The sequence below is a fragment of the Argopecten irradians genome, chromosome 15 (assembly GCF_041381155.1).
Source record: "Argopecten irradians isolate NY chromosome 15, Ai_NY, whole genome shotgun sequence".
Lineage (NCBI taxonomy): Eukaryota > Metazoa > Mollusca > Bivalvia > Pectinida > Pectinidae > Argopecten > Argopecten irradians.
Window position 1 is genome coordinate 17,481,982 of NC_091148.1, and position 15,336 is coordinate 17,497,317.

A 15,336-nucleotide genomic window follows, 5' to 3' on the forward strand; every position below is an offset into this window, starting at 1 on the left:
TCAATATACGGATAGGAACCGCCGGTTGGTACTTGACCAAGGACCTCGCTACCAGTGCTCTATCTGACTTCAGGAAATTTTCTGATGCCTCAAGAACTAGATCCTTTGTTGGCTCCAGCGTGCCATCAGGCACTATGATACGTCCCGGAACAATCACTTCACTGCGGGCGGGTAGTTCTACTTTGGAAGTTACACTCACCCTGTAACACCCTACCTCTCCCCGGAGTTTGACATGTACAATAACGCCGTCCATAATCATCTGTCTTTTGTCCATGTCTACACTGCAGCGATTATCCATAAGGAAATCTAACCCCAAGATTCCATCAACCTTGATCTTGGCTACAACCGCCTCTGTAAACCGCACGCCATCGTCAAACTTCAGCGGGAATCTCCCTTTACCTTTAACATCTAAAGGTTCTCCGCTGGCGGTAACGATTGTCTGTGAGACTTTCTGTAGTACTGGTCTAGCCGTCATTTTCTCATAAAGTGAGGTTGACATAAGCGTAACAGTTGCCCCAGTGTCCAGCAGCAGGTTAGCCTTACTGCCCTGAATAGACACCTGTACAAACATACCAGCCTCCTTCGTACAAGAGGCAGCTCCAACTGGACGTTCTTTGTCGCTATCACCGGTCGTGGTTGGAGTCTGTTTCTTGGCGCTTTTCTTTAGCTTGGGGCAATTGCGCTTGATATGCCCTTCCTTATTACAGTGGTAGCAACGGAAAGTTTGGGTGTCTTTAGTACCCCTGTTATCCTTCCTTGGACGCTTACGTTCTCCTGACGCGGTGCCAGACTTCAAGTTAGAGACATCCTTCTGTAATGTCTCCATCTGCTTCGTCAAAGCCTGTATCATGGACTTTAGCTCGCCTCCAGCCTCGCCGTCATTACTCTCGTTATCCTCTGTCGCGGTTTGGCGCAGGAAAGCAGTCCCGTCATCCTTACGCTTCTCCGTGCGTTTGAATGTCTCCAGCTCTACCGCTAGTTGTACAGCTTCATTCAAATTACTAGGTCGGCATTGCTTTATTCTGATACGCGTATCAGAGTCACTTAAAGCATCAATAAACTGCTCCTTTGCCAGTGTCTTACGCACCTCCGCCGGTGCTGTAGGATACGCGAGTGTCGTTAACCTCCGTATTGTCTGTCCTAACTCTGGCAACGTTTCCCCGGATTTTTGCCTCTTGGAGCGTAGTTGGGCGCGGTACAGTTCCGTTTGGTTGGGTGGTGCGAACCTGTCCTCCAGAGACTTAATCAGAATGGAGTAGTGTTGCTGCCGATCATCAGGTAAATTACCCAGCACACCTTGTGCTTGCCCTCTCAATGAAACAGCCAGGAACAATCCTTTCTGTTCCATATTCCAATGGTTTATACTGGCACACGCCTCAAAATGTGACTTGTAGTCGCGCCATGAGCCTGTCCCATCGTACGTTGCCGGTTTTATATTAACAGTTTTCCTGCCGGTATCTGTACGCTGATCTCCGCGATAATTCATGCCAGGAGTATTACCACGGTAGTCATTCCAAGGTGCAGGAAATCCCGGATACATATCCGTGTCCTGCCGGCTAGCACGAGGTCCGTACCTGTCGTAATCGCCGTAATTTGGGCTGCTATAATTGTCGGCATAGTCATTCCGACCAATTCCTGAGCTACCGAGCTCATGGCTACGCCCATCTCCTGCCCGTGGACCAGGAGTAGAGGTTGCTACACCGCTATCTCGCATACGAGAAATCTCCGCTCGCAGTTTCTCAATCTCCGCCTCAACAGCGTCACTGTCATACGCTTCTTCAGCCATTTTAACAACAAATATCAATATAACAAAGCACAGGCAATATATATAAAGTACAGCTTTTACCTAAAGCCAAGGGTTTTAATACATAAACACTCGATCCCCAGCGCTGCCACCAAAATCTTGTGACGTGTAGGGGGTTCGTACCAAGTCACGTCTTAGGATGCGAGATGTTTACTGTATAATTATTTCCCTAAGTACAATATATACATATATGTGGTCTGCTACATTGTATCCGCGTCACCCGGACGCATAACTATGAACAAGTTATATTATATTAATTCAGTGGTTATCTGACCACTACGCGAGGATTCCAAATACCTAACTGTGCTAGCGCACGTGTACTACATCACACACCTACAGCACTCGTCCGTGAGACCGCTGTCCCCACTGCTGACTGCAGCGAGCTCCCTGTGTGTGTGTATACACGACCACCCGACCGCTAGCTCTGGTCAGCCTCCCAGAGTTACCTGTACACTGTCCCGCTGACAACAGTCCGCTGTCAGACTCCTTATCACCGCTGTGATAATATGTGTACTGCTCTGTCAATCCGCTGACCCCAGTGTGTTTCAATTATGGCCTTATTCAGGCCCACACTGTAACCTAACGGTATTCCTATACTAAGTACAGCTCTATCTATATTACGAGGTCTTTACCCTTCGAAATCGGGAATCAGAATAGAACCCGAGCTTCTCAGCTCGCCTGTATTTATACTATCTGAACAGTACCACGTGACTACAAAATCTGTATCTGTGATACGTTTTACAGGGATGCAACTATTAAGCTTCTGAGCGATCATGTCTACTTTCGCTTTCCATGTACTTTACGTTACAAAGACACTGTCTAAAAATAATCTGTGTAGTTGAGGATTTTTATCTGGGAATATGTTAAATCTGCGCCTCCTAAAATACGCAAACCAAAGCTTCTTTCAATTTTTTCGTTTTTTTTTTCACTGTCCGACCCGGAAGTAACACTAACTCCCAAACCCGCCTGAAATCCGTATATATTATTGTGATATCAACGTCTCTGTAATAACGTATATGTTTTGTCGATAATTCTGCTGCAGTAAAATGATTAAGATACAGAATTATTCAAATCTTATTCTTAAAAATAAATAAATAATAAATAAATAAATAGAATAAATAAATAAAATAAATAAATAAATAAATAAATTCACTGTATGCGTGTTACTGTACTGTAGAGGCTGCGCTCGTTTCAGGCCAAGCCTGCATTCATATATTATCTTTTACAAATATGGTCATCCGTGGTTTTGGACCATCGTCCCCCTGGTTTATTACCTACACGCTGAAAGTATTTAATTTTATCAAAATCCACTGTAGGAGTAAAAATTGTTAGATTTATTGCACCTACCCGTATATTGTATACACTGAATAATGAACACGGCGAGAACTAGTTTTGTCGTGAAAACAGTTAACTGTACAATGATTACGTGTATTCGTAATATTAGACATATCTCTAATAACCAGCGTGTACGTAATAAACAGACTTTTCAATCGGTGTGCAATACATCAGAGACGGTGATATACAAGTCTCTGAATACATGTGACGATTTGTTTCCACAAACACTGTTTTATTTCCCGCAGTTTATATAGGGACGGAGTTCTGACAGTAATCAACTAACGACCGTAGAACTCACGACCGTAGTCGATATACCGTCAGAATAATTCGGACTACTTGTATACATTTTAACTTCTACTGGGAAAGGGCTTTATATAAGTTGGACAACTTGTGCCCAATCTCTGTGTATATGTTGATACAAATAAAAATATGTTTAAATCATACTTCCCGAGGGATTCCGATCCTGCCCGTTTCTGCCCGATCCTGCGTAATCTTGTCAATCGTCTTACCGCTACCGTGAAACCCTCCCGACCACTTCCGGATTGGCGGTATTGACGATCTGGCGATCGCGTCGGCTTGCCATCGGCATGGCTAAGAGAGCTTGTAGTGATCATGAAGTACAAAAACAGGTATTGTTGGTTTGTAACATCATAAAATCTATAGAAATTTCATGAGATTTACCTCACTGTATAGAACACTTGCTAGTATCCGTATGTTTGGATTGTCTTCCGGTTTCATTTTTATATCCTGACCTCTTTGCTTACGCTGCTACATACAGGTTGGGCACATGTTTATTTATTGCTATTATAGCGATATATAGCTATAATAGCTATTTATAGCTATACAAAACAGGCGAAAACCAACATTTCTGGAGATAAAAATGCTTGCAGGCAAAACCGACTCCTGAAACTTACAGGGGATGTTTATAACGATCATTCAAACATATTGAAATCAGTTTTAATCAGGTATAATTAAGCTAATTAAGTGAATTATTGCTCCGTTGTTTCCAATGAAAAGTGGTTGCTTAGTGTTGTTTTTCGCCAGTTTTGTATAGCTATAAATAGCTATTATAGCTATATATCGCTATAATAGCAATAAATTAACATGTGCCCAACCTGACATAATAAATAACCATCTTCAACAAATTGAAGATTATGTTATTGGAGGTCATTGCATGGTGAAATATAGATGGAAAAGAATACAAGTTTTGACGTGGCTGTTTTGAAAACGAACTCTGAATCGTGTAGATCTAGCCTGCTCTACTGTAGCTGTGCGAGGAAAGAAAGATTCTGTTTTTCTGTAAATTGTACAGTGTGAAACTTGAAAGGAAGATGGATAAGCATGCCTGGATTGGTGAAGTGGTGGAATGAGGAGGTCTTTTGACATGGGTATTTTATTTTAAATAAGGAAGTGAGGTGCGCATTTTTATGTCTTTTTTTTCCTAAGCTCGGTCGTGACGTGACGCAGAGTTTACATCCGGGTCTCCAAAGGTACAACCACAATGGAGACCGATGTAAATGACAGTAAGTAGGCCTATACTTCTACACTTTCGACGAAGATAGTATACCTGGAGCTTCGTTAAAAGGAAAGAAACCAGAAGATCTTACAAAAGCAGCACTTTTACCATGTCTGCGTTGCAGAAGTTGGGCCAGTTTTAAAGGGAAAAAGGCGGATTTAGTAGAAAGGTATGTCCGCTTATATCTATGGCCTTATGTGTACTGGGTCGCGACCAGTTACCGTGAAGGACCAGTTACCGTGATTTAGCAGCATGCTCCATCTCCCGCGATATTTTTACATTTCTGTTTGCAGCGAAATGAAGTTAGAATGGTAAATTTTCGTTTACAGAAAAACAAATTTAATTTGTATACTTATCAAAAGATATCGCTGCGAAATCGCGGTAACTGGTCCTTCACGGTAACTGGTCGCGACCCAGTATGTAAACATACAGTAACGTGCCAATAGTATTCTGTCAAAATGGCGAGGGTAAAAACGAAACATTTTTTTTTTTTTCAAAATAATGTTACTGCCAAACTACACACTCGATTGCAACAATATTACACACTTACCTTCAGCAGGTTGGGCACTCTCCCGTATTATATGGGGAAGAGTCCTGCATTTGACAATTTTGAGTAACAGTCCTGCATTTGAGGAATAAATAAGTTACTCAAATGCAGGATAATTTGAAATAGAAATACATGAATTTCCCTTATACATTTTTAACCAAAAAGGGCGTCATATTTTTAACATGGCCCAATAACCAATGTGGCACTGCATATATTTGCACAAGAACTAGGGCTGTTACGAGTACCCGAGTACCCGTGTACGGGTCGGGTTGTAGCAGAAACCGGGTTTGAAAATGTGTACCCGGGTACCCGTCAAAATAGGAAGCTTTCTGTCATACGGCAGTGAATACGTAAACATACAGCAAAGTAATAAAAAAATCGCTCATTTTATATGTTTTCACTCACCAAAGATGACACATTATCTGTTTATAACAAGTTAACACGCAACATTGTTCTGATTTTATTTCCCAATGATCTTATTTCGACTTGCGCTTCAGCAATGTGTTGTGTGGAAAATACCAGAGAATGTCCGAATGAAGACGTCATGTGACCTTTACTTTCGGTTCACATGTTTGCAGAGTCTGCAAGTTATTTTCGTATATCCCGAGTTTAATGAGTATTTCCATTTCTCGGACAATTTATCAGCACATTTCAACTCGGACAATTTATCAGCACATTTCAACATCGTTGCTTAGGCTTAGATATATATGTAAGTAGCTAGTAGGTTTAATATTCAAACGTGTTCTCTTTTTAAGTGAACAAGCCGTAGGGCATCGCTCTTCCGACACGTTTATGCCAACTTGTTATCGATGACGATTGTCTAAGCTGCTTCAAAATTATGGGATATGAAACATAAAATGAGATTGCAGTATATCGTTATTGGAATATACTTACAAATGTATCCCTGCATTAAATATAGCCCTCGATCTGCTGTTAGCAAATATTACCAAAGGTAACACATACATCGTTTTATAGGTTACCACGTCCATGTGCACAGTAGGCCTATATCAATATTGTATACATGTGTCGAGTACCCAGGTACGGGTCGGGTATTAAAATTTGGGTACCCGGGGACAAAATTTAGTACCCGTGACAGCCCTAACAAGAACTGTCATCTTCTGTTGTCAAACTTTGTGCTAAGATGACAATTTATATCACTGATTTCTGTTCTCCATTAACTGTAGTACATAGCCATTGGGGTCATTCATTGCAAATGTTATAGGTGAGCATGAATTTACCTGTGTTCTATTTTTAGACGCATAAGAATCAATGGAGGTGATAATGTTTGTGACTTTTGCAGAAAAATAGACAACAGAATTATTCCATTTTTGTGTAAAAATGTACTTTAGTGCTTTAGTTATGGGACCATCTTAAAAATATGACGCTCTTTTTTCATAGAAATGTGTATTAGACATTTTTGTGTTTCCATTTCAAATTATCCTGCATTTGAGTAACTTATTTATTCCTCAAATGCAGGACTGTTACTCAAATGCAGGACTGTTACTCAAATGCAGGACTCGATCTTCCCCATATACAGGAGAGTGCCCAACCTGTTCAGTATTTCGTAATGTGTCCTTTCAATTTGATCAATCACTGAATATAACCAGGTGTGATCTCCGTCCAAATCCTCTGAACCTTGGTGAACAAATCATTTGCTGATTTCACAGCGGCTACTCGAGATTGGAGTTTTCTTTTAATTAGTTACCAAATATGTTCAATGATGTTTAAATCTGACGATTGAGCGGACCAACTCATGCAGTAAATTCTGTTCTGGTCCATGTAGTTTTGGGTGGACATCGCACGGTGAACTGAGGCATTGTTGTCCTGGAAAAAATACTTTCCCCCCCCCCCCTCCCCCAGTAGGAAAATGTTTAGCAAGAACTGGCCAAAGATTTTCTTCCAAATCCTCCTGATACTTTGCAGCATTAATGCTACTTTCCACTCGAGCTAATGTCCCCACACTGTTCCAACAAATACACCCCCAAACCATAACCTCAAGTTGGTTTTGGGTATGACGCAGCTGCACAAGATCCGGTCGCCATCCTTCGCCTCGCTTTCCCCATATATACACTCTATGATCTTGTCCAATAATTATCTTGCTTTCATCAGAGAAAAAAACTCTTTTCCAATCATTTAATGTCCATCTCCTCTTTTCTCTACCCTGCTGCACGACAAGTTTCTTCCTAGAAACAAACCTGTTGTATCCATGTTTACTTAAGTATCGCTGGATTGTTCTTTTTGAAGTCGGAACATTCCTTTGCTCATTGTATTTCATGGTGATGTCATGTAGAGAATCCCTTCTATTTTTTTCTCACAGTCCTCTCCAAAGTGGGATAATCCCGCAAATCTATCAACATGGGTCCTCCGCTTCTTGGTCTGTTTTCTACTGAACCATGAGTACAAAATTTGCTAATAATGTCTATAGTTGTTGACTTCGGTATTTTTAACATAACACTTAATTACCTTTCTTCGTGAATAGCCACTCTGAAACATCCCAACGATCATATTTTTAATCAACAGTTCTTTCCCTTTTCGGCCCATCCTGGCAATACACATTCACGGGAAAAACCAGAAAGCGGACGAGAACAAAAACATTGTGTGACATAACATCACGTGATGAGCGAACAGAGAAATAACACACGTGCTCATCAGTGACGCGTTCATTGAATGCCAAGGCCATTTTATGTGATGCCAGTTTACGCAATGTAAACATGCTGCCATTGTGACCGAATACTTTTGGCACAGTACTGTATGTGTGTACGGGCCTTTGGCTGTGCTCCATTTTACAGGTTGGGCACACTCCCGCATATGGGTAATAGTCTTGCATTTGAGTAACAGTCCTGCATTTGAGTAATAAATAAGTTACTCAAATGCAGGATAATTTGAAATAGAAACACATAAAACTCCATATTATACATTTGTAAGTTGTAACCAAAAAGGGTATCATCTTTTTAACATGGCCCAATAACTTATTGTTAGGACTACCAATCCAAAAGAGCAAGAAACATTTTCTTTTGCAATTAGTTTGAGGATAGGCCTATATTTTTGCTAATTTGACTGGACTAAATGTCTTAATTTAACTCCATGAAAAGGTAAGCTTTTCCATCCCATTGGGTCTTTTGTATTTCCTCCAAAGATCTATTTTCCCTACTGTATACTTTTTCTGTGTTGTATTGTACCAATAGTCAGTATAAGGCCAGTATTGGGTGTCTTGTTGCAATTATTATTAAATTAAATAGCATAATTATCCTAGCAATTATTTGGAAGCATTCTTTAAACAGTAACAGACAGTAATAAATAGCTATCGTTCATTAGTGTCAGAAGTGTGTAAAAGTGATGCTATATCCAGATAATGTTCAAAACATGTAATTACGCAAAGTTTAGCTTCTGAAAATCGACGCATAGAAATGTTCGCTGGGTGTGAACCTAGTCGTGAAGTTAGTGTTGGAGCGATTGTCGCTGACGATTGATTAATGGTCAATAAATGAGGAACAAGGCTACTATTCGATTACTAAGATAATAATCGAAAATCGCTGACATCGCTGATCTCTTGTATGCCGAGTTCAAAATAATCGAGTCTTAGAATTTCCTTACATATCGAGGGGCTATTCAGGCTATTATATTCAATACAAGCTTTTCTGGCCTTATCTTAATTACTTGTGGTCTGAAGCATCATTGGCCATAGGGGATCTAATGTTGTATAAACGGAGGGCGTGGTTCCCTTGGGGCCGGAGGGGCGGGGCCGGGCCTAATAGGGGAAATTGAGGTAAATCCTTTAAATCGCTACTAGTCATGAACCACTGAATGGATTTTGATGAGATTTGGTCTGAAGCATCATTGGCCGTAGGGGATCTAATGTTGTATAAACGGAGGGTGTGGCTCCCTTGGGGCCAGAGGGGCGGGGCCCAATAGGTGAAATTGAGGTAAATCCTTTAAATCGTTACTAGTCATGAACCACTGAATGGATTTTGATGAAATTTGGTCTGAAGCATCATTGGCCATAGGCGATCTAATGTTGTATAAATGGAGAGTGTGGCTCCCTTGGGACCGGAGGGACGGGGCCCAATAGGGGAAATTGAGGTAAATCCTTACTTAACCTGAATGACTGATGGGATTTTGAGGAAATTTGGTTGGAAATAATCATTGGCAAAGGAGATCTAATGTTGTATAAATAAAGGTTGTGGCTCCACTGGGGTCAAAGAGTGGAGGCCCAATAGGGGGAAATATTGAAGAAAGAAAAAATCTATCTTCTATTTCAAAGAATGAATGGATTTTGTCCACATTTGATTTGAACCATTGTTGGTAAAGGCGGGAAAAGGAGTAGGAATAGAATTGTAATGTCACTATAATGAAAGCATGTTATTATTATTACTGAAATATCCAGGTGAGCGATACAGGCCCTCTGGGCCTCTTGTTTATTCTGATATATTTAGTGTTTTTCCTGCTTATAAATGCATTTGGGATGGAAATTCAGCCCATTCTCAACCATGCTTTTTGCTATTTTTCCAAAATGAATATTTTAAAAGCCCCAAATCAATAACATGCATTTTGTGTGGTCGAAATAAAAATCTGTAGTTTTGGAATATTATGTGTTGCAAAATCAACAAAATACAATGTTTAGGCCATACCAATTTGATTTCTTGTTCTTCGGATTTTGGAATTTAAAAACTGCCATGGAGCGAGTGAGTGAAATTTTTTTGATTTTAAAAAAAAAATTGAAAACCCAAAAACTTGGAGCGAGCGAATGTTTTCCAATGGAATTTTGGTAAGACTTGTGTGTTCAGATCATGGAATTGGAATAAAATCATGGTAAACAACATTTAAATGATATTCTTTGATGCTTCCTAATTGTATTCCTTGTTTATATCCATATATTTACAATTGCCACTGTATCTGAGTCGATAACCCAAGTATAGGTAACTCTGTTTATTCCTCAATAACTTGACTGTAGAACGTGACTTCATTCCCGCGTAAGGATATTGGCGGACATCTTCTGACCACCTATTTCGCGCCTTTTTGGCGGTTATTCAAATAGTCTGTATTTTGTCCTATCGTTTTAATTTATGTCCAAATATCAAATTGTCTTTTTCAACAAGACTAATAAAATATAAAATAGTTGTTACATTGCTATTTGATGTGAATAAAATGATTGAAATGTAAGAATTGTGTTTGCTCTCTCACGGAGAAAGTTGGCGGGGTTAAGCGGTCAGTCAACGGCTATATTTCTGGAAGACCAATAAGAGAGATTGGTGATTATTTTAAGGAATTTTTGCCTAAAATAAAAAAAAGAGATTTGTGACACAAATATATGTATTTTTACTACATTTTCAACCAATAAATTAATTTTGAAAGTAATGAAGAATATCGATACTCATTGTAGATATCTGCAATATTAAAAATATACAAGCAACCAAAAAGTTGGAACACAAAATGATAACTGCTAAATTATCTTTTTTATGTAAAAAAATAAAATGTGTGCAGAATATTTCATTGAAGTATTTCAAAATGTTACATATGAAAGTGCTTCTCTTTGAGGTAATAAGTGGTATTCATTACAAAAACTGCTATAAAATGCCTTCCCAGTGGGTCCCTTTAATGTACCATTTAGCCATCTGGTGTATAGTAAGAACTTCATCTACATAAACAAGTGGCTGAATAATGAAATATAGTTATATTTTACTGGGAACAAACTGTTCCTGCCAAAAAAAATATAATATATATAATGTGTTTTATCATTTATTTTCAGAGTCAAGCTCTACATACAGCATGGTTGGATGATACCAAGTACTTGGTAAATCCAGACAGATATAACCAGAAATAGTACAGTCAGGCTACCATTGAATCCAGCAACTCTTTCCTGGAATCACTGTTCTCCCAACCACCATCAGGGTACACCACATGTCATAGAGGACAGCGATATCCATCAATATTTCTTATTGAAATGTGACGACAACAGCATGACTGCCAAGAAACACCAGGACACGGGATGGACTTTCTTCAAATCAGGGAAAGTGGTGACTTCAGAATTCAAGAATTATGTAGACGACAGTGTATTATTGATAAGAGGAAATCTAGAAACATCATTCGACAGAGGACTTATTACAGGAAAGTCAAAAAAACATTATTTCTCTTATATATAATTCTAAGCTTTGACAAACTTTCTGGGACAATTTTAGATGGGGGATGTTTTTGTAAAGCAGGTCTAGGTGGGTACTTTTTCTTGTGATGGATAGTCAGAGACATAGCCACACTGATGGAAGGAGGCCTGCATCAGGTTTTCCAATCTGGATATTGAGTCATTCAATTTAGAGAGGGACAATGATGCAACAACTTTGAAAAGACAAAAAACAGATTATAGAAATCCTTCATCTTGCCCAGATGGGAACCTCCGTGTAAATGAAGAGAAAATCAGAAATTTCTCCAAGCTCTTTATCAGCTCTTGGAGTAGCTGAAGAAATATTGGATGCAAATGACTTTCAAGTGCAAGCAGCTATTCAGTATCTAATACGGATCACAACGCCACCTGCAGTCCATTGACAGACATCGGTGACACCAACAGCCGGTATATGGATCTGAGGATGCAGAAGTGAAATTTAAAGGTGCTTATAATTTTGTACATTCCATCACACAGGAGGAGTATGAGTTTTACAACGCAAAAGTTTCTGTAAATGACATGTCTCGACAGATTGACATCTCGAGACGAATGAGGGGACAGGCAAAGACAACAGAGTGGGAAGAAGAGAGGAGTACGCGGATAACAGGGTACAATAGACAGAAGTATCCATGGGAAAAACTTGTTGACAATCTAACAAAAAGTAAATTTTTTAAATCCATTCATACCTCATGATCATGGGTCTCAAGGATTCAGTGTTGTTACCGAAGATTTGGGACTTTTGGTAAATCCTCAATTTCCGTACTTGGGTGCATCACCAGGTGCATTTGTGACTCTGAAGGGCGAGAAGGAAAGCCAAGGATTGGTAGAGGTCAAATCCCTGTCAAAGTATTCACACCTCACACCTGAACAGGCAAGGCACCATTCATGCCAGACATTTTTAGCTCACCTGGCCCAAAGGGCTGGTGAGCTTATGTCATGGCGCGGCGTCCGTCATCCGTCCGTCGTCTGTCAACTTTTCACAAAAATCCCTACTAGTCATAAATGGCTGAATGGATTTTGACCAAATTTGGTCTGAAGCTTCCTTGGGTGAAGGGGAACCAATGTTGTATATAAACGGTGGGCCTGGCCCCCCAGGGGCCTGAGGGGCGAGGATCAGTAGGGGAAATATAGCAAATTCTTTGAAATCCTTCTTCTGTAGGAATGAAGGGATTTTCTTCTAATTTGGTCTGAAGCTTCCTTGGGTGAATGGAAACCAATGTTGTATTAACGGTGGGCCAGGGGCCCGAGGGGCGGGGTCCTATAGGGGAAATATAGCAAATTCTTTAAAATCCTTCTTCTGTAGGAATAAAGGGATTTTGTTCTAATTTGGTCTGAAGCTTCCTTGGGTGAAGGGGAACCAATTTTGAATAAACGGTTGGTCTGGTCGCCCAGGGGCTGGAGGGATGGGGCCAAATATGGAAAATATAAAAAGTTCTTTAAAATCTTTCTGTAGAAATAAATAGATAAAAGTTCAAATGTAATGCATTCAAGTTGGTAGCTTGTGTTCTAAACCTGGTACAATGGACCTCTTGTTTACCTCACCTGGCCCGAAGGCGTCTGGCGTTCTGCGTCCTTCAACTTTTCACAAAAATCCCTACTAGTCATGAACAGCTGAATGGATTTTGACCAAATTTGGTCTGAAGCATCCTTGGGTGAAGGGAAACCAATGTTGTATAAACAGTGGTTCTGGTCCCCCAGGGGCCTGAGGGGCAGGGCCCAGTAGAGGAGATATAGCAAATTCTTTAAAATCCTTCTTCATCTGTAGGAACGAAGGGGTTTTGTTCTAATTTGGTCTGGAGCTTCCTTGGGTGAAGGGGAACCAAATTGAATGTTGTATAAATGATGGATAACAGGTGAGCGATACAGACCCAATGGGCCTCTGCTTGTCTTCGGTGCACTTGTCTGCTTTGTTGTCAAAATGGCACATTCCAGTGTTCGTTTGGTCAAAGTTGCAGAATTTGCCGCAAAGAGAAAAAATCAACTTGTCATTGAAAAGTCAGCAACTGGATGTCCATAATGTCATTATCACGTCATGAGCAAATATTCACTCAAAAGATTTACTCCAGCTTCCCCAGATTCTAATTATAATGAAGTTGCTTTGAAACCGTTCTCAAAATGTTATGGTTGGAATGCGCATGGATCTATTAAACAGACAATCCTTAGTGATCATAGTTTGGCTTCCCTTAGCTACGTATACCCAATAGGGTAAATTACAGGTGTAATGATACACTGATGTCTTGATGTACGAATGTATTATGATATTTGGTCACAATATAATTATGATATGATACACTTATCTTTACAAATAACCAACAAACTTTAATTTGCCATGTTTAATCACATAGAAAATCAAAATATACCACAGTATAATATTGTTTATGCATTTATTCAAACACAAAAATAAAACTTAAAACTTACTTAATTTGACTAATCTCAGCTCCTAGAACTAACCAATGTACACATGCAATGTATGAAGCTTATAATGATTAATACACCTGTTTTCCTATATAACTATGGACTGGTCTGTAATCAATATGCTAATCAAAGTTCAATACGACAGATCATTCTGGTTTACCTATACTGATTGAATTGTTCTCAAATTTTATGTGCTAAATTTCCCATGATCCCAAGTTGTGCATATTGCATTTTGAGACTGATCAGAATTAAATGGCCAACAGGAGGCCATCTTAGATTTTGACAGGTTAAAGGATTTGTGCCACGATTTTTAACATTGTTATATTCCTCGCTAAAATGAAGCCATTACACCTTGTAAGACCGAGACTCCCTCACTCGGGGCCATCGATTGACTGACAACCGAGAGAACCGCCTCTCGATATCAGCCTATCGAATATGCATATTTTATTGCGATAACGAGGCTAATTCAGCGCGTGATGTCATCGACGGACAACCCAAAGCGAGACGAGGCAACTCATGACTTCGTATTTACATACAGCGACATGCCTACTTGTGATTTTCCACACCTATTTCATCGACATTATTGGCCAACTTACGTTTTGCCTACATTGATAATTAGTAATTACTACCAGAGACTTGCATTTGATATTAACATCTCCGTTTTTACAGGGTACATGTTATGCCATGGGGTACGTACTATGCCGAATTCGGTTGTAACATATTTATGGCAATCGCATTTACATTAGGAACCATCTAAAGCGTCATGCCGTAGGACGTGAAAGTTGATTATCGCCGAAAACTTTCATTGATTAAAAAAACAAAACAGTGTGTTTTGATGAAATCGGAAGGATTTCTCCATCCACGTGTCATCATATGACGAATATTCACAAAATATATGGCTGTCAAAGTAGATCTAAGGTTGTGGTCCTGAAAAAAAAATGCTGCAAAATGGTGACTGACGGTAGATCTAACATCAGATTTTTAGTTCAAACAGCGTCTAAATTAATTGGTTGGTATTCAAACTGGACTATTTATTTGCCTTATCTATTATCTGCCAACTACCAGCACAGGTAAGACTCTTTTGTTTTCTGTTAGAGAGGTGTGAAACCTCCGACAGGGGAACTTGCCTGGAGGCCACTGGCGACATTGGGGCACGCTAATTACTAGTCCAGGTGTCATATACGACCACTTACCTGGGGTTACACCTAACAAAAAAATATTCAGGACAAAGGAAATGTATGGTTTCTGGAATTCACATTAGACAATATAATACAGAGAAAAAAATCGGGTCTAATTCAGGTTGTAATCTGATCATTATACCAATAGTTTCAATATACTGTTTCATTCGGGCCGGTGAGCTTATATATGTCATGGTGAGGCGTCCGTCATCCGTCCGTCGTCCGTCAACATTTCATATAAATCCTTACTAGTCATGATCGAACCACTGAATGGATTTTGATGAAATTTGGTCTGAAGTATCATTGGCCATAGGGGATCTAATGTTGTGTAAACAGAGGGTGTGGCTCCCTTGGGGCCGGAGGGGCGGGGCCCAATAGGGGAAATTG

The 15,336-nt window shown here is 39.8% G+C and overlaps 1 protein-coding gene across 6 annotated transcripts in view; it reads left to right on the forward strand.

Annotated features, from left to right (window-relative positions):
* The first annotated feature begins 3,646 nt into the window (after positions 1–3,646).
* LOC138308999 (uncharacterized) overlaps positions 3,647–15,336 on the forward strand; it is a 35,212-nt gene continuing 23,522 nt past the window's right edge. Inside the window, exons 1-3 of one of the 6 annotated variants that reach the window (XM_069250086.1) lie at positions 3,655–3,768; positions 4,586–4,824; positions 10,949–12,227. Coding sequence is in view for 1 of the 6 variants with exons in the window: in XM_069250085.1 (XP_069106186.1) it covers positions 3,727–3,768 (42 nt within the window). In the remaining 5 variants the exon portion in view is untranslated. Of the gene's footprint in view, positions 3,769–3,826; positions 4,528–4,585; positions 4,825–10,948; positions 12,228–15,336 lie in introns of those variants that run through there. The other 5 variants (XM_069250088.1, XM_069250089.1, XM_069250087.1 and 2 more) reach the window with 5 other exon arrangements.